At 47.2% G+C, this 21,537-nt stretch overlaps 1 protein-coding gene across 1 annotated transcript in view; it reads right to left on the bottom strand.

The window, feature by feature from the left end:
• CUL5 (cullin 5) overlaps positions 1-18,163 on the bottom strand; it is a 135,194-nt gene extending 117,031 nt beyond the window's left edge. Inside the window, exon 1 of the mRNA XM_082248438.1 lies at positions 18,062-18,163. Coding sequence (XP_082104564.1) covers positions 18,062-18,085 — 24 coding nt within the window. The 5' untranslated portion in view covers positions 18,086-18,163. The remainder of the gene's footprint in view (positions 1-18,061) is intronic.
• Between the last annotated feature and the right edge of the window lie 3,374 nt (positions 18,164-21,537).

Here is a 21,537-nt window from a genome sequence, read left to right as displayed (position 1 = left end):
GCTAGATGATCCCGACACCTTGCCACAAAACTCTGCACCTTCCTGTTGAGACGAGAGGCCAACAGGTCCATGAAAGAGCTGATGAAACACCTCCGGATGAAGTGACCATTCACCTTGGTCCAAGGCCTGCCAATTTTCCACCCCTGGAATATGCACAGCAGAGAGAGCTGGAACTAAACATTCTGCCCACCTTAGAATGCGGCTTACTTCCTAAGCCACTAGGACACTTTTTGTGCCCCCTTGGTGATTGACATATGCCACGGTTGTGGCATTTCCGATTTAATCCGTACCGGACACCACTGAAGACGAAACGTCCAATGGGCCAGACAAAGTCTGATCGCCCGAAGTTCCAGTACGTTGATCGGTAGTGGACTCCTCCAGAGTCCAAACCCCCTGAGCACAGTCCGTGCCCAAAACACCACACCCACCCGGACAGGCTGGCATCCGTGGTGACCACCGTCCAATACAAGGGAGGAAGGATTTTCCCCGTAGAAGAGCCAGAGAGCGAAGCCACCAAATCAGGGACCCTCTCGTGCACCGGCTCAACAGGATCAGATTGTCTAGAAATTGTGGGTTCTTGTTCCACTTGGCAACAATCTCTCTCTGCAGGGACCTCGTATAGAACTGTGCAAATGGAACTGCCTCGAAGGTATACACAAGATAATGCTCCTCTCACACAGCATAGCAGAGGAACCGCTGGTGACTGGCACATATTAGAATATGAAGGTAAGCATCCTTGATGTCGATAGAGGCAAGGAAAATCACAGACGCAGGGATGCCACCACCATGCGAATGGACTCCATTCTAAACATCTGCACCTGCACAAAGCAGTTCAGCACCTTGAGGTCCAGGATTGGATGCACTTTTCCTTCCTTCCTGGGAACCGTAAACAGATTTGAGTAAAAACGTTACGAAGTTGGAACCAGGACAATCACCCCTTGATGTAATAGGTCTTGTACTGCCCCAAAACAGACCCCATAAGAGGTACAGGGACAGGCACAAGTTGGAAAGAAAGAACCTTGCTGGGGGACAAGAGCGAAACTCGATCTTGTAGCTGGACCGAATTACTTTGTGGACCCACTTGTCTTGCATAAGGGAAGTCCATGGGCCTGGAAACCAGCGAAGACGTCCCCCCACCCCCGATACGGATGAGGGCGTACCTTCATGCTGAAGGAGCCTTGTCCGCGGGTCTGGAGAAGCCCGCTCTTAGCTTGCCAGACCAGGTTCATTTGGATCCTCTAGAGAAGGCCCTGAAAGGCTTTGAGCCTTTTCCGACGATCCTGAGGGACGAATAAAAACTTCTTAGGAGCCGAAAAGGAAAGCCTACGTCTACGACGAGGTTCGTTGCCCTTAGTAGCCTGTGGAAAAACTGAATTTTTGTAAAATTCCTTTCTCTGAGTCCTCTGACAGTCGCTGCCCACTCATACAGTCTTCACCAATGGGTATGACACATGAAGCCAAAACAGCCTGCCCACACCCAAAATAGCGGCCCCGCGATTTCCACACCGCAGCAGCCCCCACAAGCATGCCTGCACCCCCAAACGTTACACAAAACATTACCGAGGGGCTCAGGGACCCCCACAAACCCCCCACAGCGCGGCATTACCGCAAATAGCGCCCCTGCAGGGACCGTGAGGGACAAACGGGGACCACACAGACAGCCATGAGGGGGATAACACAGACTCCAAACAGACTGCCATCCCCATGACAGAGGCCCCACATACACCCCCGGACATACAATGCCCTAGACAGAGGGGGGTAGCATGGTACTTACCGATCCCGCGAAAGCGTGGGTGCCTCTCTGCGATAGGAAGCCTCCCATCCCGGGTGGGGGTGCCGTCAGCCAAACAGAATTCTAGCAACACGCGGCATACTGCAGTGGAGACATCCTAGCGAAGTGGCCACTTCGCGGGCTTTGTCCCTGTCCTCAGTTTGCGAGGCCAGGGCGTACGCATAGCCTGCTAAACGCACGATGGCAGGCTGGGATTCCGTAAGGCTCTAGTACAACCAGTCCAATTCCCAGCACCGCAAACGCTGTAGTCTTCCGAAGTCTGACTAACTAAGCGCAGGAACAAATAAAAAGCTATTAGTGTAAAGAAAAATCAAGAAAACAGAGAAAAGGCTGAGACTGTAGCCCCAGCTAAGGGAAGCCTGCCTACTCCTGAACTAGGCAATAGACAAACTGAATTGGGAATGAGGCTAGCCGGGGGTATTGGACCAGAGGGACAGCCCCCTGTAGGTGTGTCTATGCAAAGTTTTGTGAATGTTTCTAACAAAATCTTCTGCCTAGCTTACTCCTGTGGATAAGACCAATACCCATAAGTGAAGACTGTATGAGTGGGCGGCGAATGTCAGAGGACGAAAGAGAAAAAGGGTCACGTGCGTGTTTAGTGCGATTGCGGTACGAATTCAGCCATACAAACTGTATGGCTGAAATTTGCACTGCACAGAGATCGCATGTAATTTAGCAGTGCGTTCCGAATTACATGCAATCTCTGCGCACTAATGTGAACGGGCCCTTATTTTAAATTAAAAGTCAGCAGCTACAAACACTATGACTTTTTTTAAAAACCGGTCTTAGCAGTGCCGGGGATCCAGTGTTTTCTTGCTGCAGCTGGTTCTTCTTAGCGCTGTGGGTCCACTGTGCGTGAGATCACATGGCCCTGTGGAACTGGTCCTGCAGCCTCCTGAGACATGTAAAGTTTCCCAGGAAAGCTGCGGGCACGCATTAAGCCTAGGTGCAGGTCAGTCCTGCCTAGGCTAGAATTAAGGATGTGGGAGCAGGTACCTGTAAAAAAAAATAAATGCCCACTCGCTCTAAGAATAAAAAAAAAGTTCAAAAGTATTAGGGATGGGGAGTGGAAGAAGTGCTTTAACTGCCAAGTCTGATTCAGAAGATGAAGGGGTCAGGGGAGCCAGAGAAAAAAAAAAAAACTATAAATTCACCCCTTTATTGGTCCTGGTGACCACTGTCTCTGGAACAGAAAAGTGATGGGAAATCCAAAATTTTAGTTGTCAAAAAAGTACAAAAATCTAGTGCAAAAATCCTGTATTTTCGTACCAGTGACTTGTCCTAGCAGAGAAGGAATTAGGAAAGCAACACTGAATCTATGTGTAGAACAGGGGTCAATGAGGCTTAAGCAAAGAGGCTAGAAAAATGCCACACATACCTCAGAAAAATCCTGTTGAGTTTTTCTTCTTTTCTGGATGTACTTTCAAAAGTACTGCTAACAACAGTATAAAACAAACTAGAAAGCAACCCTGGAGAAAGATCCACACACACACACACACACACACACGAGTCTCATTGTCCATTGCATATATTTATATATACATACTATATTGCCAAAAGTATTGGGATGCCTACCTTTACACAGTATTGGGATGACTGCTAGCTCACAGTCTCCGTTCTAATTCATTCCAAAGGTGTTCTATTGGGTTGAGGTCAGGACTGCAGGCCAGTAAAGTTCCTCCACCCCAAACTCGCTCATCCATGTATTAATGGAAATGGTGCAATGGTGAGCAGTCATGTTGGAACAGGAAGGGGCCATCCCCAAACTGTTCCCCCAAAGTTGAGAGCGTGAAATTGTCTTGGTATGCCGACACCTTAAAGTGGAGCTCCACCCAAAAAGGGAAGCTCCGCTTGTTTGCTCCCCACCTCCACTGCTACATTTGGCACCTTTTGAGGCAGGAGAGGGGTGCGGTACCTGTTAGGCCTCCTCCTTCCATCTCCTTCCACTCACAAAGTGCAGATCGATTTGCGCATGTGCAGCAGGGAACCGGCTGTAAGGCCGAAAGGCTTCACCGCCGGTTTCCCTTACAAGAAATGGTGGTGCCAGCACCCAAGAGCTGATTGAAAAATCTGCTGGGTGCAGACATTGTGAGATCCCTGGAAAGGTAGGTGTCCTAATATTAAAAGTCAGCAGTATTTGGTGGGGGGGGGGGGGGGGGCTGGAGCTCTGCTTTAGGAGTTCCCTTCACTGGAACTAGGGGGGCAAGCCCACCCCTGAAAAACAGCCCTACACCAGAATTCCCCCTCCACCAATTGATGAGGACCAGTGTACAAAGAAAGGTCCATAAAGACATGGATGAGCGGGTTTGGGGTGGAAAAAATTGACTGGCCTGCAGAGTCCTCACGTCAACCCAATAGAACACCTTTGGGATAAGGAAGAGCGGAGACTCTGAGCCAGGCCTTCTTGTCCACATCTGTGCCTGACCTCACAAATGTGCTTCTGGAAGAATGGTCAAACATTCCCATAGACACTCCTAAACCTTGTGGACAGCCTTCCCAGAAGAGTTGAAGCTGTTATAGCTGCAAAGGATGGGCCAACTTAATATTAAATCCTACTGACTAGGACGCCATTAAAGTTCATGTGCGTGTAAATGGCAGGCGTCCCAAAACTTTTGGCAATATAGTGTATATAAAAATGGCATATCTCACCAAGATTCTCCACTATCTTATGTCCCTTCTGCCATTGAACAGAAGCAGCGCTTATGCGTGCGTTCAGGGCCTATTCACCCCAGAAACATTGGGCTGCATTGGTCACCCTTGCCCAACACTGTCCCAAAACATAAACAAGGCCAAATGTCCTATTCATTCAGTTCACAACACTGCGTTGTGGTGGTATGTACTAAAAAAAGGAACACACTTGTACCTTTTTTCCCACCACATGTCTACACCACATTGCAACACGCTAAAGTAAATAAACATGAATAAAATGTAATTTTGTGGCATTTCAGTAAAGTCAGAAAAAAAACGAAGAAAAAGTAAACTATTGGCACTTTTCCACTGCAAGTACCGGCTCGGCTCTACTCGGCCCTGCTTGGCCCGGTTTGCTTTTCCACTGCTGGTACCGCATGGTATGGTGTTGGAACGGTTCGGTACGGTACGGTATGGTTTGCTTTTCCACTAAAGTAGTACTAAAGTTAAGTGGGTGCGATAACAACGGGGTGGGTGGGATTCTCTGACCAATCAGTGGTAGTAGTGACTGCATGCAAAGGATTGTGGGATATGGTACCAGGTATGGTACCTCTTGGAGCCACAATCGAGTAGGTACTGTTTTTGAGAGCCGTACCGTTCGGTTCCATGCAGTGGACCGAACCGTTCCTACACCATACCATGCGGTACCAGCAGTGGAAAAGCACAAAAGCGAGCCGAACCGTTCGGTTCCATGCAGTGGAAAAGCGCCAAATGTAATGTGCTGTAATCAGAACCTCAGCACTGTGTATTCCTCAGCTCCCACCAGCAACTGCATTACTAAACTGTGAACAAGCCCTAAAAGCCTTGCTCCCTTTCCTCCATAGAATAGGGAATGTGAGACGCTTAGCCACCTCTCGATGTATATTTGACATATATAGACTCTTCAACTGTACGGTGAACCAGCCAAGGGGTTAAACAGAACTGGTTATGATTGTAATTAGTATGATCTTTAACTCACTTATTCCACCCATTAAATGTTTTTCTCCTTTCAGTGGAAAACTGAACTTCCAGTCTCCAATATCATGTTATGCTCTTTGATTCTACCATTTCAAATAACGCGCAAGTCAAGCAATCATCCGCCCTATACTGGAAGTTGTTCTACTGGACAAGGTGCACAGATTTGAGAAACTTTGGAACCCCTGGGTGGTCCATTATTTGCCCCCTGGTTTTCAATGAAAGTTTACTGCTCTCACAAGCACCCATATGTGCGTCGTGCGCCCTCTACCCGGCCCCCCCCCCCCCTCCAAAGGGGGTACATTATTTCTCCTCATCCCCTCTTTCCACCCTACCTCTCCAACCTTCCCTGACCTTCTGCTCTCTGGCTCTCCATCCTTCCTGTACTCTTTAAGCTCCCCTCTTTTCCTCCATGCTCAGTGGAGACCTCCCATTGGGCCTGCCCCTTGGCTTGCCCTCATCACCCACCTCTATCTTTTGTACCCTCCCTCCTTGTAGGAGTGCCAAACCGCTACCTTTGTTTCATCCTGTACATATATAAGGGTGCTCTTACCTATATACCTCTCCCCCCTATTCTTTGTCCCCATGTTGACTATGCATGGACTTTCGCCCTACATCTGCAAGCCTATTTGGAGGACTTGTTATATATCCTTTTATTTCTACATGGCCATTTCCATGTAGCGTTGAAACCGCTGTGTATTGATACCGTTTGTACTATAAGCAGTGCCTCTGTACTGGAACCCTTTTCCGATTTCTCAATAAAATATTTGAACAAGATTCTGCCATTTCACCAATTCAGATCCACTGCAACACCCAAATAGCTCAGCAACTGGCAACTTTCTTTGGGAGAGAAGAAAGCAGAAACATCATTTCTCAGCATTAAGTGCATTGTGAGTGTTCTGGAGGCCAAGAGAGACCCAAATGTAAAGGATGCCAGAAATCCTGTAGCCTACATGACAACCTGTTTCAATACAAGGTCTGGACAAGACACCAGGCAGATGGGAAGAGGTTTGTTGTGACCCTAGTTAATTATTAAGTACATCAGCTACTGGGGAAGCGTTGCATCAGACTACAACCTTGCAATGAGTACTAACAGACCATTTACAACAAAGCTGCCATCAATCTGCTGTGTACTCGGGTTCAGAAAATACATGTGTAACCTAACTTGCTTACAGATATGCATGTCTGCTCAGCTAGCGTTGCAATCCAGACATACTTACCAGACAGCACAGCAAAGCTCTTGCTTTCATTTTTCTCACTCGCCCATTTAGTGCAAAGTGAGTATCGCGAAAGTCCATTCTCTATCTAATATTCACCTTGCTCTCCTGCTCCCTTGGATCATAGTTTCCAAATTGTGCGTGAGCTGCATGTCAGACCCCCCTGTACTAGAAAGCATGGGATATTTAATGGGTAGGCCGATATTCACATTTTTTAAATAATTAGGACTGGTCACAAACTTACCGATATTGGTCTCCCCCTTTTACAGCGACCATCTTTTTGGGGCCCATTATCTCATTGGCCCCCGGTAGAAGAAGCTAGGATTTAGAAGGTTTGTAGTGCACCGCAGGCCCACTTTTATTCCTATTACAGGAAATGTAAACATCCCTTGTAATAGAAATAGGCAGGACAGGTCCTCTTTAACCGCTTGCCGACCGCCGCACGAACATATACTGCGGCGGTCAGCCCATCACAGGCAGAGTGACGTATCGGTACGTCACTAGCCTGGGAGGGTCTGGGGAGCGAGCGCGCGCCGCCGGCGGCACGCTCCTGCGCGGTCATGCACCCCCGCGCGCGTGTGACCGGCGGACCCGATGTCCGCCGGTCACTCTGTGATCGTCGGGGGAGAAAGAGAAAGGCAGGCAGCTTGTGTAAACAAGCTGCCTGTCAGTTCTCCCTGTGTAGAGACACTGATCATACGGTTCTACTATGTAGAACCGTTGATCAGTGTAACTACACCTCAAGCCACAGCCAATCACAGTAGAAAGCACGCCCCTAGGGACACACACAGCCCCTCCCTCTCAAATAAAGTTAACCCCTTCACTGCCAGTGTATTTTTACAGTAACAGTGCATATATATAGCACTGATTACTGTAGAAATGTCACTGGTAACCCCAAAAGTGTCAAAAATGTCAGTCAAGGGTCCAATCTGTCCGCCCCAATGTCGCAGTACCGCAAAAAAAAAAAAAAAAAAATATCGCAGATCACCGCCATTACGCGTTAAAAAAAAAAAACAACAAAAATGACAAAAATCTTTCCCTTTGTTAGTAAACGCGATAACTTTTGCGCAAACCAATCAAAATACGCTTTTTTTTACCAAACATATGTAGCATAAAACAAATTGGCCGAAAATGTTAAAAATTTTTGGGAATTTCATATAAAAAAAAAATGTGAAAAATATTGTTATTTTTGCAAAATTGACGCTTTTTTTTTTGTTTATAGCGCGTGATCAAAAAAATCACACAGGTGATCAAATACCACCAAAAGAAAGCTCTGTTTGTGGGAAAAATTTGTTTAGGTACAGCGTCGCACGACCGTGCAATTGTCCGTTAAAGTCACGCAGTGCCGAATCGCAAAATACCCCCTGGTCTTTTAGCAGCCAAATCCTCCGGGGCTTAAGTGGTTAACGCAAGATCTGGTGTCAAAAAGACCTCAGATCTCACATCTACACAAAAAAAAAAAAAATTATTTTTTCCCAACAAGAAAAAAAAAATGGGCCCTTTAAGGCCATTGGGCGAAAGCGACGTATTACGTCGCTCCAGTCCTCCAAGGCCATAGAGCCGAGTGGGGGCCATCTTGCCCTCACTCGACTTCCTGCACAGCACCTCAGAGGACCGAATCGTTTTCCCCGCTGCCAATGGCTCTGGTAAGCAGGGAAAACGACCAGGAAGTGGGGGGAGGGACACCTCTCCCGTCGCCCATAAAGTAATCCAGAGTAAGAAAATACCACAGGTATGACGGTTATGGCAGCTATCTGCTGCCAAAACACCGGTATTTAATGTGAAAGTACCGACGTAAAACTGCGGCAGGCGGTCCGGAAGTGGTTAATATCTCCTCCTGTCAGCAAGCTCCCAGTGATAGACCAACAGCACTGTGCAATGCTACAGTATCTGATTGGTTTAAAGTACTAACCATGCTTATCCCATTCAAATTCCAACTAAAAATATATGCAAATTTCAGTGCTTAGACTATTTTTTTATTAAAAATGCATTCAGCCATCTAAAATTTAATCCCAGCCTTACTTTAAATCAATGATTTAAAAACAAAACAGATGATTTCTGGATTTTTAGCAAATTTATTTTGATATAATGCTTTTGGAGTAAAAAAAAATCTCTCTATCGATCATTTTCTATTTAAGATAAATTAATAATTTAGGTTATTCAGCAGGAGATGGAGCTTAGGTATGTAGCATATACACCGACACCGTGCAGGCTAAGCCCCCGTTCACACTGGGGCGACGCTACTTCCTGGGGCGACCTCGGAGCGGCCGGCACGGACTTCATATCATTGAAGTCTATGCAGGTCGCCCCAAAGAAGCTCCGGACCCTTTTTCTAAGTCGGAGCAACTTGTGTCGCTCCTATTAGAACGGGTCCACAGCTTCTCTGTGGAAGGCGACCTGTCAGGCGACCAGGTCGCCTGACAGGTCGCCCCAGTGTGAACGGGCTCTAAAGGGGTTGCATCCAAATATACTAGAACCCCTGCATCAACTGGTCCGCCAGCTCATGAGGATGCTGACCCCCTTTCAAATCCTGGCATAAAAGCTTTGCCCATTCCATCAAGGTCTGGGAAACTAAGGTTATGGCAAACACCGGCCTCAAGATTGAGCCTTGCCACAGTAAAATGATGGCGGACCAGGGATTCAGCCCTCCTATCTGCAGGCTCTTTAAAGGAGGGGGCGTCCTCCACCGGTAATAACGTGACTTTATTTAACCTAGAAACCTGAAAGTCCACCACCGGTGGTACTGTCAGTTCCTTTAAGAGGGACTCAAAAGGATACTTCTTGGCGAAACATTAAGGCTCCATTCACACCCGAGCGTATTGTTTTCAGGCATTTTTTTCATCTAAAACGCATATAAAACAACAAAAACGCTGGTAATTAGCCCAAAAAGAAGCTCATGTACTTTTTTGAGCTTCAGGGGACAAAACGCTCATATGTGAACAGGGGCCATTGAAATTAATGGGATTTTGCTTGTTGGGCGTTTTGGATTTTCAGACATAAGCATTTTAGGAGCTGAAAAATGCTCAGGTGTGAACAGGGCCTTAGGTATTCCGACCATGCATCTCGGGGACCCCTATTGACTAGCGACAATCTTGTCGAAATAGGCAGGAAAGGGTAACACCCTAGTCACCTTGAATGGTCTGCGTGTGCCAAATTGCACCGTTGCAGCATCAGCTGTGTCCTCCATTTTTAAAGTTTCCCGCACTAATACAACCAGCAACTTTACTTGCGCAGATATAGTGGAAAAGGAATCATCCTCACTGTCAGAGCACTCGAAGCGCGTGGACGCAGACCCTGTAGGGTGGCTCATGTCTACAGCGGCCAAATCAGTCTCAGAATCTGAGGAGGCAGAGGAAACAGGTGAAGGTGGAGGGCGCTTTTTACCAGGTCTCTTTTGTAAAACCATGTCCACTTTAGATACCAAATGACTGCAGGATCGCCATCATGGCTGCCATGGCAGAGTGAGACCCAGAGGGTCCCACCCCCTCCGACAGCGGGTCGGTTGGTGATACGTGTTCTAGGGGCTCCATGGCCCCTGAAGGCCGTCAGCAAAATGAATGTAAAATTATTAGGCACGCTGTGAAAACACCTCCCACCGCTGTCTCTGGTGGTACTACAGGTCCCAGCAGCGCTGTAATAGCAGAAAGGCAGGACTCCCCAAATGACTCAGCAGGGAGCGGGCCAATCCGAAAAGGAAGAAGAAACAGCCGTGCTGCCACTAGAGGCCACCCCCCGAGCACCCTCCATGCGGCTTCAAGAAAATGCCTGCCGCACTAACACTATGGGAAGCCACGGAAACATGGATGCCGAACCACAGGAAAATGGCCGCCAAGCTTCCATACATGCGGCTACAGGAACATGGTGGCGCCGCACAGCGGGCGGACGATTCCGGAGACCCTTCAGATTTATTGCTCTCACTCTGATATTCCTGGTAATACATGAGTGGTGCGGTTTACTTATGCCTGACCAAAGCCTGCATTCACCTTTGTGCGCAAGCACGGGGGGGGGGGGGGGGGAATAGATGCACTAATTTGTTTTAGTTTTTTTAATCACTTTTATTGCCGTTAGAAGGAATGTAAACATCCCTTGTGACAGCAATAGGCAACGACAGGTAATCTTTATGGAGAGATCTGGAGTCTATTAAACCTCACATGCCTCCTCTGCCCTAAAAGTATCTGATTACACCAAGATCGGCGTGTTCAGATGCTTTACTAATTTAAAAATGGCACGGTTTGCATACAGGAAACCAGAAGTGATGGCGCTTCCTATACCACAGATATCATTGGGGACCTTCTGGTCCTCCACAATCTCTGTGGTAAGCCTGCAGAATACAGTAGCTAGCTTTTATTCCGGGCTCGCCATCAGAACAGGAGGTCCTGGAGAAGCACCGGTGGGAGCCGCCATCTGTAAAAGCAATCCACCGGCTAATTAGCTGCTAGGGTGGCTTTTACATAAAAGCCAGCTGCCGGATTTTAAAAAGGATATTGGGATGATGCCTGTAGCTAAACCCAAATGATGTACATGTATGTGATTTGGCGTTAAGTGGTTACGTAACACACAACTGGTCTAAATGGTAGTTTTTATATCAGTCTGGAATTTAATGTGGATATCAGTGTTAATAAACTATATAAAAAAAGTAGATTTAAAGCTGAACTAGGCAAAGAAATATCCACCTCCTTATTCCAGCGATGCTGCAGTTAAATCCCTCTCCTGCCGCTGTCACCTACTCACAAGCTATTATCAGGTGTTGGGTTTTTTGCCTCCTGATTGGCTGGCGGCGGCATGACACTGTAGTTCATCATTTCAGCCCACGTGCCAAGGATGCACGATGAGCATGGCAAGTCTGCAGGCAGGCAGGTCAGTGTCTGTTATTGAAGAAGAGGCATTGAATGTATCTTCTGCAATAAAGTTGCCTACTCGCAGTTTGTTTTTTTTATTATTTACCTTTAGTTTCAGCTTTAAAATGTACATAGACTGAAAAGGGAAACTAACAATAGAAATAAAGAAATACAGTAAATACTGCACCGCCATTTGCCCCCCCCCCCTTTTGTTTCTGGGGCAGAGGCCAGGGATGTATACATTGCGCAGCCACAATGCTTTGTGGCCAGGGAAGGAATTATACCCGGTTGCACTCGGCAGACAGTACTACCCACCAAGCACGACCAATTTAAGTGAATGGGGTCGTGCCACAACTGCGCTCATCGCGCACGGTTGTCTGGTATTTAAGGTGTTAAAGCAGGCGGTGAGGAGGTCATATAAATGCCTCCTTGTCGCCTGTCTATTCCTCTTTGAAGAGTGATCTAAATGCAGATCGTTCCTCAAACAGTAAAGCAGGTGTAAACAAGGCCTAAAGCAGTGTTTTTAAAATCTTCCTAACCGCCCTTCAATGCCTGCCATGAATATTACAATGGGCACTACACACAGGTGTGGTAGCGTTGTGTTGTATTAAAAAATTAAGCAGCATGTCACTTTCAAGATTTATCACACCTTATCAGCTGCCTCCATTCATTTCAATGGTAGCCGGCTAACACTTTACAAATGCTTCATCAACACACAGTAAATGTTATAGTTGGCGTTACAGTGCGTACAGGCTCGTTTCCACTGAGCGGTACGGTACGCAATTTTTGCCGTTTCCATTGTGAATGGTACCCTAATTCCGAACCGTACCACTTTTTTTGGGACCCTTTCGTTGGGGTACCAAGCACATTAGTATCGTACAGGTACCAACAGGGTGGAGCTACACTCTGCAGAACTTTGATTGGTTGACAGAGAATCATCGATCACTGCTTTCCAGCTACACCACGCCTATCATGAAAGGGTACTATTGGTGGTGGAAACGCAAGGTGTACCGTTCCGAACCGTACTGTACCGAACCGTACCGTACCACTCAGTGGAAACGAGGCATTAGTGAAGGGTTTATAAAGTGTTAGACGGGTGCTAGGGGAAGAGTCAGTGGAGGTTCCTTTATCCAAGAATGCACTGGGAAGAAAAAAAAAAGGAGAATGAGGACAGAGCAGCTCCAGCCACTAACTGTCTGCACAGAGCAGCCGTGTGATCAGCACCATTTGCTTCTGTATGCGGGCAAAACATCAAGCCAGTCAGCAATACTGACAGTGGCAGGCAGGAGCAGAGGCATTTTTGTTGGCCGAGAAAATTAGTGTGCAGTCTAAGCACATGCCAACCAACAAAACACAACTCTGGACAAAAGTCGGACGATCGGTCGGCCGATAATCATTGCGTGTCTACGAGGCATTAGACATGAATTAAAGCGGTTGTATACAACTGGAATTTCTTTTTTTCTCTGCAAGGTAAAGTCATGTGCTACTTACCTTAAAAACGAAGCTGTTCCAGCGTTGCAATGTCAGTTTCCATCTTCAACCATCTTGTTTCTGGGTTCGCAGGCTCTGGCTCTGTGACTGGCCGGAGCCAGCATGCACGCGGGAGCCGCCGTTCATGGCACAGGGCTCTGAAGGAACGGCCACCTTCAGAGCGCATGAGCCAGTGGATGTCACAGGCTGCATGTTAATGTAAATATCTCCTACACTACCTAGAGGTAAGTCTTATTATAGGCTTACCTATAGGTAAAAGGCAGTAAAGGAAGTTTACTTCCTCTTTAACCACCTCCCACCCTGCCACTGTACATATACGGCCGGGTGGGAGTCGCGTCCTTCTGATCGGACGTTCCGGAACGTCCTGCAGAAGGATTGAGATCGCGCCGCCGCGGGCACGCGCAGCGGCACGATCTCGATGTGCCTGTGTCCCTCGGACACATAGCAACAAGTTTTGCCCAATGCCCTTTTGGAAATTCTCTGTTAAACTACAGGAAGAAGCCAATACCAACGCAACACACTCCTCTTTTTCTGCTTTCTGTGATCATCTTGATCCAGATTTAAGGCCCGTACACACGTACCGATCGTCGGCATACAAACGTCGGCGGACGAAAGATCTGCCGATTGTACGCGTGTTAGTATGGTGCCTCCGACAGATGTCTGCGCACAATCCGCGGACAAAAGTCTTTCGTGCAAACATGAAAATTTTTGTCTGCGGACACCAGAACGGACGATTGTTCGCCTGTCAGTACAGAATTCGGCCGACAGACCGCAGATTTGCAAGACTGGGCATGCTCAGAAAATTAAAAACACAGGGAAAGTTAACCATTACATGACATCACTTCTGCAGTCAGCTGAAGTCTGCAGACAAAATTCTTGTGCTGTCCTTGTGCTGTCTTTGCACTTTTCAACAGACACCGACATCCCGGGGAGAAAAGAGGAACATTTGTATGCCGACCATCGGTACGTGTGTACGGGCCTTAAGCCAAGTGTCAAAGTATATGAATCTATCCATGCAGGAAATTCACAAAAATATCCGCTAACCGCTATCATATTATTTCTTCTACATGACTTCCCACTAGAAAAAAACCTTCATGGGAGTTTAACAAGCTTTCTTTGTGCTTTTCATGCATGTAATGAGTGTTGCTGTGCTCTTTCCAATAAACACGCGTGTGAATGAGCCCTGACAGTCACTGCTCTCCACTCCAAGCAGACAGAGAACTGAGTGATCATGTGATCGCTTGGTCTTAGAGCTGACATGGGACAGCTGCAGCATAGAGATGAGTAGATTTCTTTTTAATCCCCAAACTTATCCCTTAAAGTGTTGTAAACTCTCACATATACTCAGTGAAGGGACTATCCTCAGGCGATACACAGAGAAGAAACAAATTCTCCTACATAAGTTGTACCTGTCTATTTGCAGCCATCTCTTCTCTATAGCCAATCAAAATGCAGAATTTATAAAGCTTTTCTGAGCTGTCAGAAAGCAGAGCTGAAGTTACATCTCCAGAGCTCAATGAGAAAAGCTAAGAGCTGATTGGAGGGAAGAGACACACCCCCTTCACACAGAAATAGACCAGAGGCTGTCAATCACAGGCTGTGTGCTGAAGTGCCATCCTGTCACCGTTTTTCTCTTGCGGTCAGAAAATTTGGTCAGAAGTGATTCATGCTGATAGCAGAGGAATGAGGCAGCAGACAGAAATGACACAATCCCAGTTCACACTTATGCAATGCGGAAACCCTGCGAATCTACTGCGGGTCCCTGCATCGCATTCCCCACGCAGGCAGTTCACACTGCCATATGCGAATCGCGGGGGGTGTCAATTCAAAGTTAACGACACCCCCAGATAAGTTTGCATATTGCAGGGCGAACTGACATTTGGACATGAATCAGATCACATAAGTGTGATCCACCATGCGATCCGATTCTGGTGTGGACCCAAAAAAGGGTCCTGTGCGTGTTTGTGCCGAATCAGATGCAAATTCAATCATACTATCTGTATGGCAGAATTCGCATCGCACTGACATCGCATGTGATTTTTCAAAGCAATGCGCTCCAAATCACATGCGATGTCTGCCATCGCACTAATGTGAACCCGGGACTTAGTGCTCTGGATTGAGACAAGTACACACCACAAAGGGATTTCATGTCTGGGGTTTACAAGCACCTTATGTATATTATTTTCTGAGATCAGGCACCACAAAGTGATAGCACATGGCTTTTCTAGATTAGCTTATCTGGGTAAAGCCCAACCTGGATGTGTAATGTACAAAAACATCAAGCTCATAATGAAATGCACTTTACATCAAGTTTGTATTATCCTCATGGCATACGGATTTCATTACTTGACAGCTCTCTCTATCAAACGTGGGTCACTCAACTGACAGATATTCTCACATGATCAGCTGGTGTTTCTATGTAGAGCTTACACATGGCTGAAGAGAGTCCACCAACTGTAAGGTGACAGTGCTGGGCCACTGAGAAGACAACTATGTAAAGCACCAGCACTGTCCCACGGAGGAGGAGGGGGGGGAAGATACTAGTAGGCAGGTGACAAAGTTCTGCATCAGTGCAGGAGGCTTGTAAGAGAGCTTTGTATCAGTGCTGGGAACTAGAGACACACAGACATGTACCAGTGATAAAATTAGAGGTCCAGAGCCATGTAACAGTGTGGAAAAATACAGACACAAGGCCAGCAATCAGTGCTGGATACTAGAAACAACCATCCATGTACCAGTGCTGAAAACTACTGACACAAATCCATGTATCGGCGTGTGACATCAGTGTTCTAGATCCATGTATTAGTGTGTGATGTCAGTGCTTTAGATCCATGTATCATCAGTGTGTGATGTCAGTGCTATAGATCCATGTATCATCAGTGTGTGATGTCAGTGCTATAGATCCATGTATCATCAGTGTGTGACATCAGTGTTATAGATCCCTGTATCAGTGTGTGAGGTCAGTGTATCAGTGTGTGATGTCAGTGTTACAGATCCATGTATCAGTGTGTGATGTCAGTGTTACAGATCCCTGTATCATCAGTGTGTGATGTCAGTGTTATAGATTCATGTATCATCAGTGTGTGATGTCAGCGCTATAGATCCCTGTATCAGTGTGTGATGTCAGTGTTACAGATCCATGTATCAGTGTGTGATGTCAGTGCTATACATCCATGTATCAGTGTGTGATGTCAGTGTTATAGATCCCTGTATCAGTGTGTGATGTCAGTGTTACAGATCCCTGTATCAGTGTGTGATGTCAGTGTTACAGATCCATGTATCATCAGTGTGTGATGTCAGTGCTACAGATCCATGTATCATCAGTGTGTGATGTCAGTGCTATAGATCCATGTATCAGTGTGCGATGTCAGTGCTATACATCCATGTATCAGTGTGTGATGTCAGTGCTATACATCCATGTATCAGTGTGTGATGTCAGTGCTATACATCCATGTATCAGTGTGTGATGTCAGTGCTATAGATCCCTGTATCAGTGTGTGATGTCAGTGTTATAGATCCCTGTATCAGTGTGTGATGTCAGTGTTATAGATCCCTGTATCAGTGTGTGATGTCAGTGTTATAGATCCCTGTATCAGTGTGTGATGTCAGTGTTATAGATCCCTGTATCAGTGTGTGATGTCAGTGTTATAGATCCCTGTATCAGTGTGTGATGTCAGTGCTATAGATCCCTGTATCAGTGTGTGATGTCAGTGTTATACATCCATGTATCAGTGTGTGATGTCAGTGTTATAGATCCCTGTATCAGTGTGTGATGTCAGTGTTATAGATCCCTGTATCAGTGTGTGATGTCAGTGCTATAGATCCATGTATCATCAGTGTGTGATGTCAGTGCTATAGATCCATGTATCATCAGTGTGTGACATCAGTGTTATAGATCCCTGTATCAGTGTGTGAGGTCAGTGTATCAGTGTGTGATGTCAGTGTTACAGATCCATGTATCAGTGTGTGATGTCAGTGTTACAGATCCCTGTATCATCAGTGTGTGATGTCAGTGTTATAGATTCATGTATCATCAGTGTGTGATGTCAGCGCTATAGATCCCTGTATCAGTGTGTGATGTCAGTGTTACAGATCCATGTATCAGTGTGTGATGTCAGTGCTATACATCCATGTATCAGTGTGTGATGTCAGTGTTATAGATCCCTGTATCAGTGTGTGATGTCAGTGTTACAGATCCCTGTATCAGTGTGTGATGTCAGTGTTACAGATCCATGTATCATCAGTGTGTGATGTCAGTGCTACAGATCCATGTATCATCAGTGTGTGATGTCAGTGCTATAGATCCATGTATCAGTGTGCGATGTCAGTGCTATACATCCATGTATCAGTGTGTGATGTCAGTGCTATACATCCATGTATCAGTGTGTGATGTCAGTGCTATACATCCATGTATCAGTGTGTGATGTCAGTGCTATAGATCCCTGTATCAGTGTGTGATGTCAGTGTTATAGATCCCTGTATCAGTGTGTGATGTCAGTGTTATAGATCCCTGTATCAGTGTGTGATGTCAGTGTTATAGATCCCTGTATCAGTGTGTGATGTCAGTGTTATAGATCCCTGTATCAGTGTGTGATGTCAGTGTTATACATCCATGTATCAGTGTGTGATGTCAGTGTTATACATCCATGTATCAGTGTGTGATGTCAGTGTTATACATCCATGTATCAGTGTGTGATGTCAGTGTTATAGATCCCTGTATCAGTGTGTGATGTCAGTGTTATAGATCCCTGTATCAGTGTGTGATGTCAGTGCTATAGATCCCTGTATCAGTGTGTGATATCAGTGACAGGACTCTGTAGGTCAGTGATGTCAGTGCTGCAGACACAGTTGCCGGTATGAGTGTCGGAAGCCGGTGACACAGACTGACAGCTCCAGTGACGGCCGGGGCACCAGCCATGGACTCCCCCGGTACTGGAGTCGGTGACGGAGAGCGGAGGCCGCCATTAAACTCCGCTGTGTGTCCCGAGACAGAGCCCGAGCCTTGCTCGGTAGAGAAGGAAGGCATACGCCCCCCGCCCGCAGGAGACGGTCACTGGCCATGGAGGAGGAGTGCTCCTTACCTTTAAAAGATGAGACGTCGCCATATTCCCTCAACTTGTCCTCCCGCCGGATCCCGCGAGATTTCTCACTCACGCCTACTGTAGGATTCCGCGAGATCTCCGGGCAGCGGCCAGGGCCGATCATGTGACCGCAGGCCAGTGCTGGCGATATCAGTCAGGTCCTCTGGCGTGTTATAGGGCGAAAAGAGCGCGGGAAATGAGCAGCCCAGGGAATACGGGGTGGGGATGGATGCAGGAGGATAGAACACATATACAGCGTGGGGGCACATTGTACTTACTTCGGGCTCCCTCCTACAAAAATGTGCCAACTTCAGACTAGGGGGAAGGGGGGTTGCTTATAACACCCTCTCAGGGTTTAAATCATAGCGCCCCCTACAGCTAGGGTTACCACCTCATCCCTTTAACCACTTGCCTACTGTGCACTTAAACACCCTTCCCATCCAGGCCAATTTTCAGCTTTCAGCGCTGTCACACTTTGAATGACAATTGCGCGGTCATGCTACACTGTACCCATATGAAATTTTTATCATTTTTTTCACACAAATAGAGCTTTCTTTTGGTGGTATGTAATCACCTCTGGGTTTTTTATTTTTTACAAAAAAAAAAGAATAAAGACAGAAAATTTTGAAAAAAAAAAAGTTTTTCTTATTTTCTGCGAGTAAATTTTGAAAATAAATTTTTCTTCACTGATGTGCGCTAATGAGGCGGCACTGATGGGCACTGATAGGCTGCACTGATGGGCACTGATGAGGCGGCACTGATGGGCACTGATAGGCTGCACTGATGGGCACTGATGAGGTGGCACTTATGGGCACTGATGAGGTGGCACTTATGGGCACTGATGAGGAGGTACTAATATGCCGCACTGATGAGCACTGATAGGCGGCACTGATGAGCACGGATAGGCGGCACTGCTGGGCACTGAGAGGTGGCACTGCTGGGCACTGAGAGGCGGCACTGATGGGCGGCACTGATGGGCACTGAGAGGCGGCACTGATGGGCACTGGCGGATGGCACTGATGGACACTGACGGGTGGCACTGATGAGCACTGATGGGCAGCACCATCAGTGCCCATAGTGCTGCCAGTCAGTGCTCATCAGTGCCTAGATGAGCAGGCACTGATGGGCACTGACTGGCAGCACTATGGGCACTGGTTGTGGGCATTGATGGGGGACACTGATGGCGGGCACTGTTGGGGGCAATTTGTGTATGTTTTTTTACCTTTTAGTAATCAGGGCACTGGTGATCAGTGCCCTGATTACATGTCTCTGTGTCCCCGGCGGCTGACGGCTCCCCCTCCTTCCTCACACTGCAGGCTCCGTGTGAGGAAGGAGCGCCGGCGATGAGAGATGATCTCATATGTTTACATATGAGATCATCTCCCATTGGATGGTCCGATCACGTGGTGAATGGCCGCTGTGATTGGCCATTCACCACGATCTGTGATCGGCTGTGTCCAAGGGACACGGCCGACACAGATTCTCCCCGATGCGCACTCGTTTAAAAACGGCCTCCCGAAAATTCGAGTCCGCGCTGCAGCCGTATATAGGCTGTAGCGCGGATGGGAGGTAGTTAAACCAGGACACATATTACACAGGTTCTGAGGCTGATATAATACATATAAGGCACCAAGTGAGTTTATTACCACATTAATCAGCCACAGAACCTGTGTAATTATTGTTTGTCCTGCTTTAACCACTTGCCGCCCGCCCACCGTCAAATGACGGCAATGCGGCTCTCGTTCTGTGATGACGGCGCCCCGGAACGGCCTCTGGGGGTGCGCAGTTCGGCAGTCATGGCCGCACTGTGTTGCTAGGACACGGCGCAACCCCGATCTTGGTAAAGGGCCAATGACGTGGCTCTTTACCCATGTGATCAGCTGTGTCCAATCACAGCCGGTCACATGTAAATGAGGAAGTGCCATTTATCGGCTCTCGTCGCCTCACACTGTCAGTGGCTCCTCCTCAAAGGGGAGTAGGACAGGTAATAAGTGCCCTGATTACAGAAAAGCAAGAAAACAGTGCCCATAAGTCACCCCAACCAATGCCCATAGTGCTGCCAGTCAGTGTCTGCTCATCTATGCTGCCCATCAATGCCACCTATCAGTGCGGCATATTAGTACTTCCTCAGTGCCCATGAATGCCACCTCATCAGTGCAGCCTCATCAGCGCACATCAGTGAAGGAGAAAAATTACTTATTTTCAAAATTTACTGACAGAAAATAAGAAAAACTTTTTAAAAAAAAATTCTGTCTTTTTTTTTTTTTTTTTAGTAAGAAGTAAAAAACCCAGCAGTGATTTAATACCACCAAAAGAAAGCTCTATTTGTGTGGAAAAAAAATGATAAAAATGTCATATGGGTACAGTGTAGCATGACCGCGCAATTGTCATTCAAAGTGTGACAGCGCTGAAAGCTGAAAATTGGCCTGGGCAGGAAGGGGTTGAAAGGGCCCAGTATTGAAGTGGTTAAAGGGATGAGGTGGTAACCCTACCTACAGCCTACCTGACAGGTAACCCTTCTACAGATCACAGGTATGAGAGGTATGTAACATACAAAGCAATGGTGTCAGGAGTATATAATGTACACAGTTCAGTTACCACAGGTGTCAGGAGTGGGTAACATACAGAATGCAGGGGTCAGGAGTGGGGAACATACAAAGTTCGAGGGTCAGAAGCAAGTAGCATACAGAATGCAGAGGTCAGGAGTATGTAATATACACAGTTCAGTTCCCACAGGTGTCAGGAGTGGGTAACATACAGAGTGCTGGGGTCAGGAGCCGGTAGCATACAGAGTGCAGGGGCCAGGAGTGGGTAACATACAGAGTGCAGGGGTCAGGAGCAGGTAACATACAGAATGCAGGGGTCAGGAGTATGTATTATACACAGTTCAGTTCCCACAGGTGTAAGGAGCGGGCAACATACAGAGTTCAGGGGTAAGGAGCGGGCAACATTCAGGGGTCAGGAGCGGGCGACATTCAGAGTGCAGGGGTCAGGAGCGGGCAACATAGCGAGTGTAGGGGTCAGGAGCGGGTTACATACAGAGTGCAGGGGCCAGGAGTGGGTAGCATACAGAATGCAGGGGTCAGCAGCAGGTAACATACAGAATGCAGGGGGAAGGAGTATATATGTTCCCACAGGTGTAAGGAGCGGGTAACATACAAAGTGTAGGGGTCAGGAGCAGGTAACATACGAAGCGAAGGGGTCAGGAGGGGGTACATACAGAGTGCAGGGGTCAGGAGTATGTAATGTACACAGTTTGGTTCCCACAGGTGTCAGAATTGGTTAACATATAGAGTGCAGGGGTCAGGAGTGAGTAACATACAGAGTGCAGGGATCAAGAGTGGGTAACATACAGAGTGCAGGGGTCAGGAGCGGGTAACATACAGAGTGCAGGGGTCAGGAGCGGGTAACATACAGAGTGCAGGGGCCAGGAGCGGGTAACATACAGAGTGCAGGGGTCAGGAGCGGGTAACATA

The sequence above is a fragment of the Pelophylax lessonae genome (assembly GCF_965119305.1).
Source record: "Pelophylax lessonae genome assembly, chromosome: 2".
In the NCBI taxonomy this organism is placed as follows: Eukaryota; Metazoa; Chordata; class Amphibia; order Anura; family Ranidae; genus Pelophylax; species Pelophylax lessonae.
The sequence above is the reverse complement of the archived record's forward strand: the minus strand, read 5'-3'. Positions and strand labels throughout refer to the sequence as shown.